The sequence below is a fragment of the Antrostomus carolinensis genome, unplaced genomic scaffold (genome assembly GCF_000700745.2).
Source record: "Antrostomus carolinensis isolate BGI_N321 unplaced genomic scaffold, ASM70074v2 scaffold29981, whole genome shotgun sequence".
In the NCBI taxonomy this organism is placed as follows: Eukaryota; Metazoa; Chordata; class Aves; order Caprimulgiformes; family Caprimulgidae; genus Antrostomus; species Antrostomus carolinensis.
In genome coordinates this window covers 17,989-34,012 of record NW_010293952.1, presented here as the reverse complement: position 1 = coordinate 34,012, position 16,024 = coordinate 17,989, and the positions used below count along the sequence as shown (strand labels likewise).

At 37.9% G+C, this 16,024-nt stretch overlaps 1 protein-coding gene across 1 annotated transcript; it reads left to right on the top strand.

Annotated features, from left to right (window-relative positions):
• Positions 1-519: 519 nt before the first annotated feature.
• Positions 520-14,132, top strand: LOC104519354 (RING finger protein 17; the record flags this gene model as incomplete). Its single annotated transcript, XM_010177492.1, has 12 exons — positions 520-635; positions 960-1,267; positions 2,482-2,645; positions 3,475-3,594; positions 4,987-5,067; positions 5,741-5,866; positions 8,839-8,949; positions 10,610-10,766; positions 11,606-11,741; positions 13,053-13,242; positions 13,616-13,717; positions 14,085-14,132. Coding segments are annotated over 12 exons (1,659 nt in total), but the record flags the coding sequence as incomplete, so codon positions are not given.
• Between the last annotated feature and the right edge of the window lie 1,892 nt (positions 14,133-16,024).

Here is a 16,024-nt window from a genome sequence, read left to right as displayed (position 1 = left end):
TGTCACTGACAAAGATGTTGAATAGCACCGGGTCAAGCCTCAGAAACGGAAAGAATGAATCTGGTGCTGTACAAACATCATTAGCAATTGATTTCTTCCACTGGTTAAAAAAAAAAGAATTATTGTTAGGGTTTGATTTGTTTAGTGTCTGTCGGCAGCCAGTGAGGCTTTACAGTGTGTCTGGGAATAGAAGCACCAATTAGCAAAGTTATTTATGAGTGGGTTTAAAGCTTCTGCTGGAGGAAAACAACTGTTTGGCAGTTCTAATTCTAATAAAACAGTTGAGGGAAGAAGCAAGGTTTTATTCTGTTACTTTTTTTTTTAACGTCATATTTAGAACAGTTGGTAAAATGATGGGAACTGTGACATGGATTAAATAAACTTTGTGTCTTCTGATGTGGGCATCAGTTGTTCAGCAATATCAGATGTGCAGTCAGTACCAGTAAAATGAAAAACATCCCCGTAGCTTAAAGGAAATGTGTATTGTAATGTGTTGTCTGGCTCTCCCATTTTTTCCAGGAAAGTGATGTGGCTGGTGCACTGCCTGTGAAAATTTGTTGTAAAGATGAAGCAGGACAATTGATTGATATTTCAGAACATCTTATTAAAAAGGGTTTGGCTTTTAGAAACAGAAGGTTTGGATACTTTTCTTTTATATTCTTTCAGAGTCTCATAGTTGCATCGTGATAAGCTAATGAGTAAAACAAAAATTTGGATTGTCCTCTACAGCGTACGTAGCAACAAAACTCCATCTTTAGTGAGCTCACCTGCTTATAACATTATTAGTTGTATCCATTGCACATTTCAGTTCTCTAAGCTGGTAGATGAGATGTTTGACAGTATTTTAACGAGCATTTGCCATCTTTGTAAGTCTGGTGTTTGGGGGTTTTTTAATTTTTTTTCACTTTTCAAGTTCTTTGTCAGTTAATATGTTGATATGATTTGATTGAATTTGCTAGAACTGATAAAGCTGATGTGGCTTGCACAGTCTCCAAGGAACATCCTAGAGTACATTTAGAGCAAGAGAATGCACAGCTGGATGGTTGTAATTCAGAAACTGCATGTGTGAAAAACAGCACTGCTCCAGAGGAGTACATCACTGCTGCAGAGAGTGAACGACAGTCATGCAAAACATACATGGCACCGCTTCATTCAGGAATGGATGAAATGTATAAATCCCCCATTATACCTGAAGCAAAAATTTTTCAAGCTGTCGTAAGTTGCGTTGGACATGATGGAACTATTTATATAATACCAAAATCATTTGGTAAGATTACATAGAGGAAAATACGTTTCTGTGTCTGAATCCATATTGCTTTGGTATATCAAAATATACGTGCTCTGTTCTGTATCAGAACACAGTTATGGAAGATTCCTACTGGGGAGGAGTGCTGTTGGGAGGTGATGGGGCCATTAGCGCATGGGGCGAGGGGTACCTACCCCGGCACCCCATGCTCTGCAGTGCTGGGAGAGGTCCCGCAGTGTCCCAGCAGAGGAACCCAAATCCCTAGCAGAGCAGATGGCATCCTGCCCACAAACCCATCGCAGTGGGTGCTCCTGACCTTCTGCCCTCCCTAGACACCAAAAGCCCCCAGCACTGGAGTGGGCAGGTTACTTACTTCTCTTCTCTAAGCAGTGTTGGGTAAAGCAGCAAGTACTTTATTTTATAATGTTGAGATTGTGATACATTTTACTACTAATAATGAAGATACAGTCCTAAAGATTCTTTGAAGTTAATCAGGTTCTCAAAGTACTAGTGGATTTCTTTCCTTCAGTGTAAGCTCAGTATCCAGTTTCATTGGGCCCTTTTTTTGTACTGTGATAGATTCTGTATCTCTTAATATTTTCTATTTGTGCTATTTGAAAGAGATACATTTTCATCTGACAGATCAAGGGTCAGTCTTCAGTACCGTGATAGTATATTTTGCTTTAGAGAAACGTTTCTATATGAGAACTTCTTTTTTAACTCTACAAATACATTTAAGTATTAAATTATAACATCAAGCTTTAAAATTCAGAGTACCGTAACCCCACTTGCCCAGGACTGTATTCTTCTTGCAGTTCCTGCTGTAGACTGTACCCAGAGCAGAAGAGGGTCTTCTGGACACCTGTTCTGTGTTGTTTCATGGTGCCCTACCACTCTCTCAGGGAATCTGTTGCCTTGTTCATGGGGAGGCTCTTGTATTGCTGCTGCTAAGGTGTCAGTTGCAAAATTTATAGATTCTTCTACTTTGAATACAGAGTAGAATACAGAATTACTAATGGCTTCACAGTTGGAAATGCAGTTTACTTTTTTGTTTAAGTAGTAACTTGTTTGCATATGCTAGATGTTGAAAAATGATTTTTGGAGCAGCACATGTATATTATGTTAATACATGTTTTCATCTGAATCTGCTGGGTTTTAGTGATTGAAATAATATGCACTAATATGTTATAGACTCTTTTGTTTGATTGGTTGGGTTTTTTTATTCCTCCTTCCAGAAACTGCACTAAACAAATTGATGACTGAAATGCAGAGTAACTTCAAAGGCCTTGGGCTTATGCAACCCTACTGCTGGAAAAATGGAGAAGCTTGTGTTGTAAGAGGATCAGATACCTTGTGGTATCGAGGTAAAGTTGTGGAACTCGGTAGTAGTGCTCTCCAGGTAAGTTTGATTATATGTCGTGTGTGTGTGTGAGACCATGTATGCATGTATGTTAAAAAAAAAAAAAAAATAAAATGAGGGGGGGCCAAATACTCTAACCCTCTAAAATAAATTTATGATGACACCTTTTTGCATTCAGCTGACCTGACTATCCAGATGCTCATTCTACTTAAAAGTGCAATAACTGTCCTGATTTTTACTTTTACTTTAAACATAAATTCTGCATGCCTATTTCAGTTGTCAGAATTTTTCCCATAGTCTTCCTGGTGATGATAAGTATTTTTAAGTAAAAAGCTACTCTTGATCACCTGTAAATAATCCCTTTTAGATTTTTTTTCTTTTGTTGTTGTGACCATATGTGGAATGCTTTGAAAATACTTAGGTTTAGTGTCCTTCCACCCTGTCCCCACCAAAAAAAGTAGTGGCTGTCTGTTTTGAATTCATTCTGCTGCACAGGTATAGAGCTACTTTTTCTAATTAGTAGCTAATCTTACCTAAACTCTTTGAGTCTGCTTATGCTTTTTGAATGTAGATTTGCAAGTCTGACACTGTCATAGTTCACAAATTTTTTTTATTTCTCTCAGTTTTAAACTGTTGTAGATCATTACACAAAAGGTAGGATCTTTTGCAAGACAAGTTTAGAAACTGAATTTCTGATCTACCAGAACAATTTTTTTTAATCCTTTTCTTCATTTCCACTTTGTCACATCGCCTACTTAACAGCAACCTGTTCCTTTTTTTCCTTCAGAAAAGTGAATGCTGAAAATGAACAATTTCACTTGACTTAAAAAACAGGAATTATTTCAGGAAAGCTTTTGTTTTCATATAGGTACACTACATAGACCATGGTTGCACCGAGAGGATTCCTCAGTGTCATCTGTATCCAACTACATTGTATACTAGTGTTCCTCCATTATGCATACCATGTCAACTCTACAAGACAGTACCAGTGAGTAATGGTAAATTTGAAGATGTTTTAGTAGGTAGTTACTCCAATCAGTACACTGTTCAGTCGTACAAAGGTTGAGACTAGTTGCTGGTACTTTTTTCTTGGCTATGAGGATTCAGAGAATATGAGGATTGTTTCAGGAAGGCAGCCCTGCTTTGGCAGAGAGGCTGGACTAGATGATCTCCAGAGGTCCCTTCCAAGCCCTGTGATTCTGTGATTGTGATTCCAGATTGCTTTACGAAGTGACCATGCTTCAAAAGCAGCTGTCATTGGAATTAAATCTTTGTGAGACAGAATACTGCAGTAGTGGGCAGGATGATACTCTGAAGTGGTAGATTGTTTTTCAATAGCAGCAACAAGAAGTAAGGCCTGGATTTCTTAATGCAGAATGGCCAGAAAATGGCCTTCTTCACATATCATTGTCTTACTCAAATTTGAATGGTGCATCTAGTAAACGTGAGTTGGTGAAATTACTACCTTAGTTTTAAACTTATTTTTAAAGAAAATGCTGGAAGCAGTTCAACTGGTAGATTAAGAAAGGCAGGCTTATAATGATGATCCGAGGGCTGGAGCACCTCTCCTGTGAGGGCAGGCTGAGAGAGTTGGGACTGTACAGAAGGCTCTGGGGAGATCTTATAGTGACCTTCCAGTACCTGAAAGGGCCTACAGGAAAGCTGGGGAAGGACTTTTCATAAGGGCAGTTAATGACAGAACAAGGGGCAATGGGTTAAAACTGGAAGAGGGGAGGTTTAGGTGAGATATGAGGAAGAAATTTTTTCTTACGAGGGTGGTCAGACACTGGAACAGGTTGCCCAAGGAAGTTGTGGATGCCACCTCCCTGGAAGTGCTCAAGGCCAGGCTGGATGAGGCTTTGAGCAACCTGGTCTAGTGGAAGGTGTCCCTGCTGATGGCAGGGGGGTTGGAACTGGATGAGCTTTAAGGTCCCTTCCAACCCCATACCTTTCTGTGGTTCTATGATAAGCCTGTGGTTTGGGAAGCAAACAGGTATTTCGGGGAATAAAAGACGTATATGAAGTATTCTGTGTTTTCTGTTGTCTGAAGTTATCTTCAAGTGTAATTCTGTATCTTTGGGTCATGCTTCGGGTAACTGTGCACACATACGTTATTATGTGTACAGTAAAGGTTAGACTTGGCAAGCAGAATCTCCTTCTAAGCCACTTCAAGATCTGAAAATTGCTGCTCGGCTTTGGGACACAGTGAGTTTTAATATACCAAATAGCAGATAATGTTTAAACTGTTGCAGACAAATCATACTAATGCATGTTTTCAAATGAGTTTTTCAATGATAGGCACGTATTTTCATATTACTGTGTTAAAAAATTACTTGTCAGCATGTTAATGTGTGGGAGTTTCTTGCTTTTCACCAAACAGATTGGAAATTTTTGGCAGCAGGATGCAGTAGATTGCCTTCAAGAACTACTTACAAATGAAGAGGTTGAAATACATGTTCAGGTAGCTTAATTTATTCATAGATGTGAAATTAGGCTTAATTTATGTTCTCTTTTTTTCTTTTTAACTTGAATTATGAATAATAGGTGAAGGAGTGTAGCAGTAAATGTATTTCTTAGACAAAACAAAATCCAAAGCTAAAGTAATTTCTTCTATCACTTTACCTTTATTATAGTTTTCAGGCCTTAAATGTGTCCTTTAGAGGTATTAATATTTTTTGTTCCTGTTTGTACTCTGTGTTGGTATTCTGAGAAGCAACCTACCTACAAACAGCATAAATTATTCTAAATTCAATTTTAAGTTATTAATATTTGGCATAATTAAGTATGGACATGCTTAAATGTATATATAAACACTGTAGGGCAACACATAATCTGTATTGCCTGAAAGCCTGCAATTTCAGACAGTTCCATTTCTAATGATAAATCGTGAAAGGGTGAGCAAACATGAGATAATGTTTTGGTGTTGGACTGAATCGTCAGTGCTGCCATTCCAGAGGTAGGACAATTCCTCTTTGAGTCGTAACTGATGTTAGTGGCCATCCTTACTGGGTTTGTATCTTTGCTGAATGGGTGCAGCACATACGGGAGTGACGGGTTTGAATTTCCTGGTCGCTGTTTCTAAAACTTCAGTCACACTATTACTGTTACAATCTTATTTTGTCTTGTGTAAGTAGGAGTTACCGGATAACCCATGGGGCAAGTTGTCCATCGACCTTTATTTTGGTGGAATGTCGCTTTCTGCCTTCATGGCTTACCGGAAGTACTGCGTTGCTGAGGACTGTCAGGACATACCAGAGTTGGTGAGATTTTTGTGTGTGTGTGTGTGTGTGTGTGTGTGTGTGTGTCTTTTGCTGTTGTTACTCTGACATTAAAAGATTGCTCAGTTGCTTGTTGTGACCTTTGATTTGTTGTTTCTTTTTATATTTCTGTACAGTTTTGTGCTGTAAACAGCAGTAAGAGTAAGTACCCAGCTCTGTAGCATAACAAGTGTAGATATGATGTGTTGGTAAGATGGTACAGAATAGTGAATTGACAAGAGTTTGCTCTTGGACTCCTTACTGAAAAGAGATTTTTGTATTTATGTTTAAAATCCAATTATTTTTTCTGTTCCTCTAAAGCTTTAAAGGATACAATTAGGGTAATATTTTTATCACTTGAAGGGTTTAGTTAATCCCAGAAATATATTCAACGATGGAGATACTCAAAAGTAAATTTAATCAAGTATTTCATCATAAACCGACTGATTTCTAGGGGAGTTACCTAGGTTCTTCATTCCAAGTGTCTGGCATGTTCATCTGGTGTTCTTTAGAGGAGGATTGAAGTTTTCACCAAACTTCATTGTCTTTAACACACAAAAAAAAAAAAGATAAGTAATTTCTCTGTATTTTTTTTCCCTTGAAACCTGAGGATCAGGTTTCTTTAAATTACTAAGGCTTTTTTGTTGCATTTTTCTCTTCAATTTTATCTAAGCCTGCCAATGTATTTTTCTTTCCAGCATGAGTTTCTGAAGCAGAAGATGATTTTACAATACAGAATATGCTGCTGTCACTGCTGATACAAGTCTTGGCTTGTATACAAGTGATGCAGTTACAAAAATCTCTGTGTGTATTAGAACTGAGTAACCATGGAAAACCTAATTATAAATCAGTCTCTTGTTGCATTTTCATAAAGTCAGCACATGACACACAACTTTCAGCAAACTAAATAAGGATCTTGATATGAGATTGTATCCTTAAAACAGAAATGAAATTTGGAAAATCAAAAATAAAGCTGTGTAAGAAGGTTGTAAGCAAGAAGCATTCAGAAAGCCTGGAGTGCTTTCAGCAAGGAATTGTTAAGCAAGCGTTAAGCACATCCATTCCAGGATCCAAGCCTGGGTGAAGGACCTGGGCTTCAAATGACTTGGACATAACATCAAAGGCCAGCCATGTGGGTTGAAGGCCAACAGTGTGATTCATAAGTCCCTCTGACACCAAGAAGACCTGTTCTGTCACTAATGTTTGCAACAAGACTAGTGGAAAAGCGTTCTGCAAACATCTAGCTAGAAAGCTCTTTCTGCTTTCCTGTTGTCAGTATGAGGGTAGAGTCTAAGATTATCCTGTCTGTTTCGGGGAAATACAGAATCTGAGACGAGCCAGACTATCACTTCTGTCTTCATCACCCTAAAGGTGTCTTTAATGCCTCACACTACTGGGTGGGCTCGTGAAGGCTGTTCACAACATAGCTTTGCACGTGGTAGAGAAGGAAGTACAACATAAGACACTGCACTGCAGCCTACTGTTTACTTAGTTTGGATTAAATTGTTCATGCAGAAAAGCACTCTCGTGTTGCCCTATTAAATACACAGTATGATGTGATGTGTAAATTATATATTAAAAATACATAATTTCTGCTATGGCTTTACAGATGTAATGAGGAATGTAAGCCATTTTTAAGGAATAGACACAAAGGCAGAAAGGTTGAGGGACAACTGTTAGAAACAGGTAACTCCTAAAGGTATCTTGGTAGAACATCTTTTTAATAGCAGCATTTACAGCTGGACTTTCTTTGCCAAAGTGTGGTACATCTTGCAGAAGCCACTCTGACAACAAGAAAAAGACTGTTAAGGTAAACAGTAAAAACGAGAATGGAGTGATTTTAAAGACACTCACAAGAGCTGACTAAGATACCCAGCTGAGCTAGATGCAGTGCTCAGTTGGGAATGAGCTGGAATTTAATTTGAATCTTTAGAGCCAGGTGTAGTCAGTGTTCCTAATAGTTTTGCAGAAATCTGGCATTTAGCTTGTTTGTGTCTGATACAGTTACACATCCTGTCTTTATTAGTATTTGTCAAGATAGATTTTTATTTTTTTTTAAATCTTAGAAGTACATACTTGCAGTGGAAAAACTGTTCTTCTGTGGGTTTTTCCTAATAGGTTTTTGTACTGTGTCCTATGCAGGGTCAGTTTTATTTTTGTGGTTACATATATCTGGTTGCTTCCGCTTTTCTTTTTGTTCTAGGCATAATGAAAACTGTTTGTCAAATAGATGTGTAAAAATAAAATGTGTTTTGGAGAAACTGTCCTTTTGTTATATATCACACTGAAGTACAAGCGTGAATAGGAGCTGTATTCACGGCCTGTGATCCAGCTGAGCTATATGTCCTTACAAACGCATAATTTAATGCACCAATGTTTATTTTGTTGTAAACCAAATGAGTTAATGGCATCTAGAACTCAAACTGTAAAATATGTGGTTCTAGAAGAAGACACACTGGAACATGCTATGCTAGTGAGACAACAGGTATCTGTACTTTGCAAAATCTGTTATCTTTTGAAAGAGTGATAATTCTGGTGACTAAGGAGTTAAATTGTCCTTTGCCTTTCTCTTAAGGGATAACTTCCTCAGCAAACTAACATTGAGAGTGGCATTCAGGTTAATCTGTGCCAGTTACCTGCTCTTATTTTAGTTCTTTCTACATATTTTTCTCTCCAAAGAGAATTCCATATTTAGTGTATTTTTTATTAATGGCAATCAAGTTAGCAAATCAGTATGTTAGGACCATTTCAAAGATGTATTATTTATATTTTAAAAGTATTAATTAACTAGTTCTGTTCTCTTTTAGCTAAAGCTTTTGGAAAAAGTATTGGAAAAAAAATGTTCATTAGTATTTTTCATTCAAGGACACACTGCTTACATTATTGGAGAACTCCTTTGAACCAGAAATTACACCAAAGCTATTCTGCCTTTTGTTGCTAAATATGATGCTTGACTGAAGTCTGTCTTGGTCTAGGACCTACTTCAAGGAGATGTTCCTGTTTCGCGTTCCTACACATTGCCACCGCTGCCTATTCCAGGAGATACTTTTCCTGTCAGAGTTACCCATTTGGTGTCCCCTAAGGAGGTGCGTTTTGTAAACATCTCATATATGTTGCAGTCCTGTCATGCTGGTGGAAAGGAAATCATGGCTAACAATTTTGGATAATATAATAAAATATTAGGTTGCAAAATGCTGCTGAGTTATTGTTGGTTGTCCAGTGCAAATATCTAGATGAACTCTTTATTGAAAATACCCTCTTAGGTGGGGGCAGAGCAATAAATACTGACCACTTCCCTAAAAAAATGAATTTTAAGAATTGCAATACTGCAGTCTGGTACTTACCTTTTATAATAAGAAAACAGGTAATTGGATTTTAACTTTGGAGAATAATAACGATTTATGTCTTATTATTCTACAAAAATTAAATTACTGGAACCTTGTACAGTAATGTGAACATTTTCTGTCTGCTACAAAAAATGTTCACATTATTTTATTGCCTTTGGTCGATGATTGATCTTTTTTTTTTGTGTGTGTGTAAACCCACACAGCTTCCCTCTAGTAGTCTCCCAGGCAAAAGGCAGAATGTAATGTTCATTGATCAAATAAAAGATTCCTGTGTGGATTTTGAATGTTGAATGATGCAGTAGGAAAACAGGAAGCAGCAAGAAGCTGATCATGTTACAAAATCTTAACATCTCCTGAGTGTTCATGATTCAGCATCGTGGTCTAATATAAATTCGCCCAACTAATGCACTTGAGTATATGCATCTTCAAAAAAAAAAAAAAAAAAAAAATGTATAGTGTGTGTATATGGCTCTTTTTACTAAATACAAAATGGAGTGTTTGGGTGTCAGAAAAGGGCTTTTCTTAAATTGTGTATTCTGATTCTTCTCTTAGAGGAGAAACATTAAAATGAATATTTTTTGGTTAATTTTGTGCAAATAACTTGAACTCTTACTTTTAAACATGGTGTATGATTTTAAACAGTAGATCCTGCTCTGGATTTACATAGATTTAAGTAGCAGTTGCATGATGGGAGTTGCAGCTTGATTGTATTGTGTACAGATTTGAAAATTAAAATTAATTTTCTTCCTGGCTAGTGAATTATAATGCTGAGTTTAGAAAAATTGATAACCTCCTCATTAATTTGTTTGGACTTGGATTATCAGTAAAATATCATCATGTTCTGAAATGGCTCTGTTTAAAAGAAACTGTTAAGTAGATTTTAATTTGCATGTGCCTGCTGTTTAAACTTTCATTTCCTTGACCTACAGCGTTATATTGATGATCCAGTTATAAATTAGGTGAAGGGAATGTCTTTGCATAGCAAACAAAAGACCATTTCAAAAGTTGTTCTTTCATTAACTTTAAAATTAATCTTTGGTTTGATATTACGAAGTGAGATTATTTACCAAGTAGCAGGTGGGAGGAATCCAGGTAAGACAAAGCTGTGAAATCTTGTATGGGTATATTCTCTAGTATGTGCATTCCTTTCCTTTCATTCTTAACTTTTTAACATTGGAATGTGGTGTTAATAAAATTATGACTCTCTTCTGCTTTTGGAAAAAATCATATATAAATATGAAATCATTCATAAATTGAAGAAAGAAGAAAGGGGAGCCAGGATGTGCTGAACCTTTTGAAGACGGGAACAAGTAATCTAATAATCTTTGATCACTCATTGAATTTAAAGGTTTTAAATCATCTGCAAAAATTGTAATATGAGAGCTTTTTCTTTGAGTAGGTCTATATCTGTCTTGATCCTTCCAAGAACGTTGTGAAGCAGTCTGCCACAGAGGGAGATGCCAACTGTGACGTATTCTTGGAGAGCCTTGATGAAGCCCTCAAGTGGTGCAATAAAAGTGTGGAATCTCTTCCTCTAGTAACACACTTTGAAGCAGGTATAATCCTGTGTTTATTTTCCCTATTGTTTCATGTGGACATACAGAAAGCCTGAAACTACTTCTGAATAATAGGAATAATTGTATTTCTGTGTATATTTAAATAAAACTTCTGGAGAGTAAGAAGTAACACTATGCTATAATCATATCACAGAATGGTAGGGGTTGGAAGGGACCTCTGAAGCTGTAACTGTGAAAAACTTGCTATTAAATATTCAAAAGACACAAGTTATGTACAGAAATTTGTGTTTACCAAGATCACAAAGTTATGTGAACCCTAAAGAGTATCACTTCACTTTAATTCTGGATTTCTCCATTTAGGCAAAAGAAGGGCTTTCATTTTCTTGTCCACAGCTGTTGGGCCTAAAATAACATAAAGTGTGTGGGTCTAGGACTTTCTGAAGAAACCAGTTATTGCTAGTTCTTGGTCCTACCATCTAGAAAATTCTGGTTGAGATTTTAAGCAGCATCTGCCTTGTGTCCTCCAGATTATTGTCTGTTGTCTTACAGATCAGTCTCTTTACTGAAATGTGCAAGTGAGTCAAAGTTGAAAAGTTTAAACAGTTTGCATCACTACCTTTACCAAGGAGTTTTCTGTGAATTCTCATCATTGCCATGTGAGATTGAGAAACTTGACTTAGATTGAATACTAACGATTGTGAATGGACTTCAGAGAGGATTAGAGGATTCTGTGCATAGAACAGAATAGTAGCAGGAACCAGGGAAGGAAGAAAAAACTTAATCTCGGTCACAAAATAAAATGGATTTTCAAGTTCAGTTAGTTTGTACTGCACTGTGAGTATATTTAGGGGTTTGTTTTTTGTTTTTTCTTTTTACAGAAATGCCTTGCCTTGTAGAATACCAGGATGGTTTATGGTACAGAGCAAAGGTCCTCTCCATTGAAGAATTTGACCCTGTTAAGATCCTGGTTCAGTTTGTTGACTACGGTAGTTTTTCAGTTGTCCCAACAAGCAGGTAAATACATAAGAAAAGAATGCATGTAAAATGTCTGTGTGTGTATGCATGTATACACTTATATTATAAAATATGTACTTAGAATTACATGTGCATGTGTTTTTTACATTTATTATTATTTGTTTTTACAAAACTATAGATATATTATTTACAATAATTTAGCATTAGATTTCAGTTGGAGAGAAAGTTGGTTGGCTGGTTAAGTAATTGCTGTCTGCTGGGTATGGGGTTGTGCACCTACTTCTCTTTCTTAGGTTGTTCCTTAGAAGCCCATTATTATAATATCAGATTTCTCCATCATCATGTTATTTAACCTGGTGAAGTAGGCTCAGGTTTGTAATCTGCTTTTGCACTCCTGAAGCTTACACAAAATAGGGACTAAGCCTTCCAGATGTACAAACAAATCCTCTGATCCCATGCAACAGCTGGGGAATAAGATAGGGGAGTATCGGAGTGGGATACACCCCACTCTGCTGGTGTGGAAAATGGAAGTTCAAATCCCTGTTCTGCCTGGTGCTGAACTGCTCCTGTGCTGACACACAGATGTCAGCTAAGTGTCTCAAACACCCCAGGCTTTAAGGGACCCCTAAACTTGTCTGAATTTTTTTCTCTTGAAGCACTGTCACTTTATATACATACTGCTTAATCACATTGACTTGCTCTTGAGCTCTCTGGGAAATCTACAGGTCATTGCTGAAGGTGAGGCGAAATGGGGATTTGAACAGATTTCCTCCTTCGTGGACTATTAGGGTCACTATTAGGGAGAGAGCGTGTTTTATTTCAGGGTTGCACTTCCTGCTCTGCTTCCCCATTACCTTACTTCTGGGATAGAAAGATGGGAGATGACAATATAAAACTAAGGTACTTATTTCCAGTAGTGTATCTAGAGCGCATCCAGGCATGAAGCACTTTGGACCAGAAAGGTCTGTGTCATTTCACAGAGACACCAGATCTGGAGCCTGCGTTGTGATGACTTGTGCTTGCATTCCTGTGCTCAAAAATGTGTTGGGCCCTGGAGACTCCTCCCCAGGCATTGCAGCGGGCAGCCAGTGTGCCTGGCGGGCTGAGGGATGTGTGTGACACTGGGCTGCTTTGTGACAGTTACTGTGCTGACGTCCTTCAGAGGGCCTAGTCCTGCCTGGGGAATTGTTTGGTCTGACGCCAGCATGTTGTTGTAGAGCAGGGACTCTGATCCCAGTTTCCACGCTGTAGATGTACTGCATAAACCATTAAGCTGTCCCTATGTCTGTACTGACGGTTGAGCTTGACAGGTGGATTGTTGCAGGCAAACATTGTCCATTTTTGTTTTAGATTGCGCCACATACCTTATAACCTGCTGAAGTACCCTGTTCAGGCAGTACGAGCTCTGTTGGATGGATTTAAACCTGCTTCATATGATGAAGACGTGAAAAGAATTCCTTATTCCCCGGAATGGAGTGTGGAAGCATTGTGGGCTATGATGGAGTGCGTTGAAGGAAAACAACTCTCTGCTTCCATGCTTGTGAGAAACTTAACCCCCCCCCGCCTCCTAGTTTTTGCTCAGCCTGAAACTCTTACTGGCATTCTGACTATAATTTCTGAGTATCTGTTTTACTGTGAACCCTCGTAATTTAAAATTGTGAACAATTTACCATGAGGGAATGCTGGTGAAGAGAGAAAATCATGTGGTGCTCTTCTTAATCCTCCAAACAAAGTTTCTGAGCATTCCTGTTTATTTTAAAAGCAGTTTCCTTTACTTAAAAACAGCGATATTTTTTGTATATTGACAGTTCCACTTAGGCAGTGAGTATAGCCAGTAAAATAACTCTTACTATTGGTTACCTTGAGATTTAAATCTGTTCCTGTTAAAACTCTTGTCAACTTCTGGTTTTCAGGCTCTTTCACCAGAGGTCACCATTTCTTTGTATGAAGATGACAAAAAGCTAGTTCATATGAAACTGATAGAAATGAGACTTGCAGAGTTGGATGAGCAACATGTAAGTACAGTGAATGTGAACTACATGAACTACACATTCATACTGTGACAAAGGTATGGCTTCAGAAGTTTTAAGCAAAGCCTTAACTGTCAGTAATGTTGACAACTAGAGTTTATTTAAAAAAATAGTTCCCTTCTGTCCACGCTTCCACTCTTCTAATAAAATAAAATGCTGTTAAAAAATTGAATTTCTATGTACACATTACTGAAGCCCACAGTATAGTTTCGAGAACTAACAGGTACTGAAACCAAAAGCCCTAAGGCAATACAACAGAAAGGGGTTTTGCTGCCTGTAACTGAACAAGGTCACTTGAAGTGTGGCAGTGTCGTCTGACCAATCAACACTAATTGTTTTTCTTCATTTTCAGCATTTGAACTCAACGTCCTCTGCCAGTGGTTCTCAGACCAGTCCATAATAACATATGGATGTCCATACATCTAGTTAAACCTGGAATATTTTTAAATAAAAAGCTTTATAGCATGTGTCATCTGCAGAGAATACTGGAGACTTGGATTTTCAAATTTCTTGGCCAACTCTTTGTTAAGTAAAGTAGTCCTTTTCCCTCCCTTTTAATGAGCGTTCTTCTAACTGATGTTTATAAATAATGTTCCCAGCACTTTGAATCTTGAAACAGTGAAACTATATATTCACATCTCAGTCTCTTGACCTTAGAGCCTTAAGTATTGTTCTGTGATATCCTTTTCATAACAGTAGGTAGAATTAATGTGTAGTAGTAAAGAAATGGATACAAAGCTGATGCTGGGCACACTTGTTCTAGTATCTTGTTAGAAGACTTAGAGGAAAGATGATAGTTTTATTATTGTGATGTAACTTTTGTTTGTGTTTAGGTCATATTTGGTGACATATTTCTCCAGTATCAGAGTCTGGAATCAGGAGTGGGGGAGTGTTACTACCTTTGTTCTGGAACATGTTTGCATTGCTGCTGTGTTTCTTGTTTTCAGTGATGATGAGATGGGTGTGTTTTGGGTGTCCTTGCACCTCTTTCCTATTCCTGGAGCTGCAGTGTTCATTTGAAAGTGTTGGAATAAAGAGGAGATTGCTCAGCACACATCTGAAAGCTTGTTTTCCTTTACTGCTATAGTACGTAAGGTTTATGTGGATGTCTCCATTGTACCAGTGTGGTAGACCCTTTACATTTAAAGCTTGGCCCCTTTCAGTCTCCCTGTGGAGAATTTTGTCTAGGTTATCAAGGAGAAAACCTGCACCATGAACATTCTGCAACCTCTCTGGGCAACCAGTTCCAGTGCTCAGTCACACTCACAGTAACGTTTCAGTTTGTGCAGGTAAAATACATACCCTTATGCATGTCTCTTCCCTCAAGATCACATGAAAGCAAGTGTCCAAACCCTCTCTGTAGCTTTGCTCGGGCATGCTGCAAGGGCAGCTTGCCTGTCTGTATTGGCAGTGCAAGGGTCCCTTCAGTTTCAGTACCTGTTCTGGTATTCATCAGACACATGCTGTATGCTGTTGCAAATACCTATAGAGCTGTTGTGTGCCGTCCTCAAATATGTTTCTTTCATTATTTTTATTTAAAAAAAAAAAAAAAAATATGAGTTATCATGAAAGGGACTTGGCCATGAATTATATGAGAGCTGCTGTTTATGATTGCCAGGACCTGTCTATCCACCCCACCAAGCAACTTGTAATTGTGAGTGCTGCAAGTTCGTTTACCCCTTGAGTAAAAAAGGGCACAGGGGGGCTGTGGGGAACAAGGGGAAGAGGGTGAGTATCTTCTCCTGTGCAAGACTCCAAGAGTACCACTTTGCTTGTAGATACTCCAGAATTTTAAAAGACAAGTCAGTTTAAAAATGCCTGTTGGGTGGAAGAATTGGATGGGATTACCTTTGAGAAACACCTCTGGTGTTTCCTTCCACATTTCTTAAGTAGCTTGGAGCATTAACCTGTCCCACAGCCTCACCTGTCCTAGCCTCATGAATATAGAAGAGGAGTTTACAGAACAGACTCTGGGGTCTGCTACTGCTGTTGCCTTTTAACTGTGAGATGAAGAAAAAATAAGATTATGAGGGAAGAATAACAGCCTAAGGCTAACTGAAAACAAATACTGCCATTTGTATGTACTCTTAAGTCAAGCAATAAGTAAAGTCTTAAATCTGGCCTTCTGCTGTATTTCACCAGAGCAGGGGTTCCAACAACCTTTTATCCTGAAGAATCTTTTCTCTTAGATGTCTGAAATAATCTACAGCTGTTCAGTGAAAATTCATCGACAGCTGAAGATTAAAAAAAAAAAAACAACAACCTTTAAACTATACTTAATGGAATACTGAA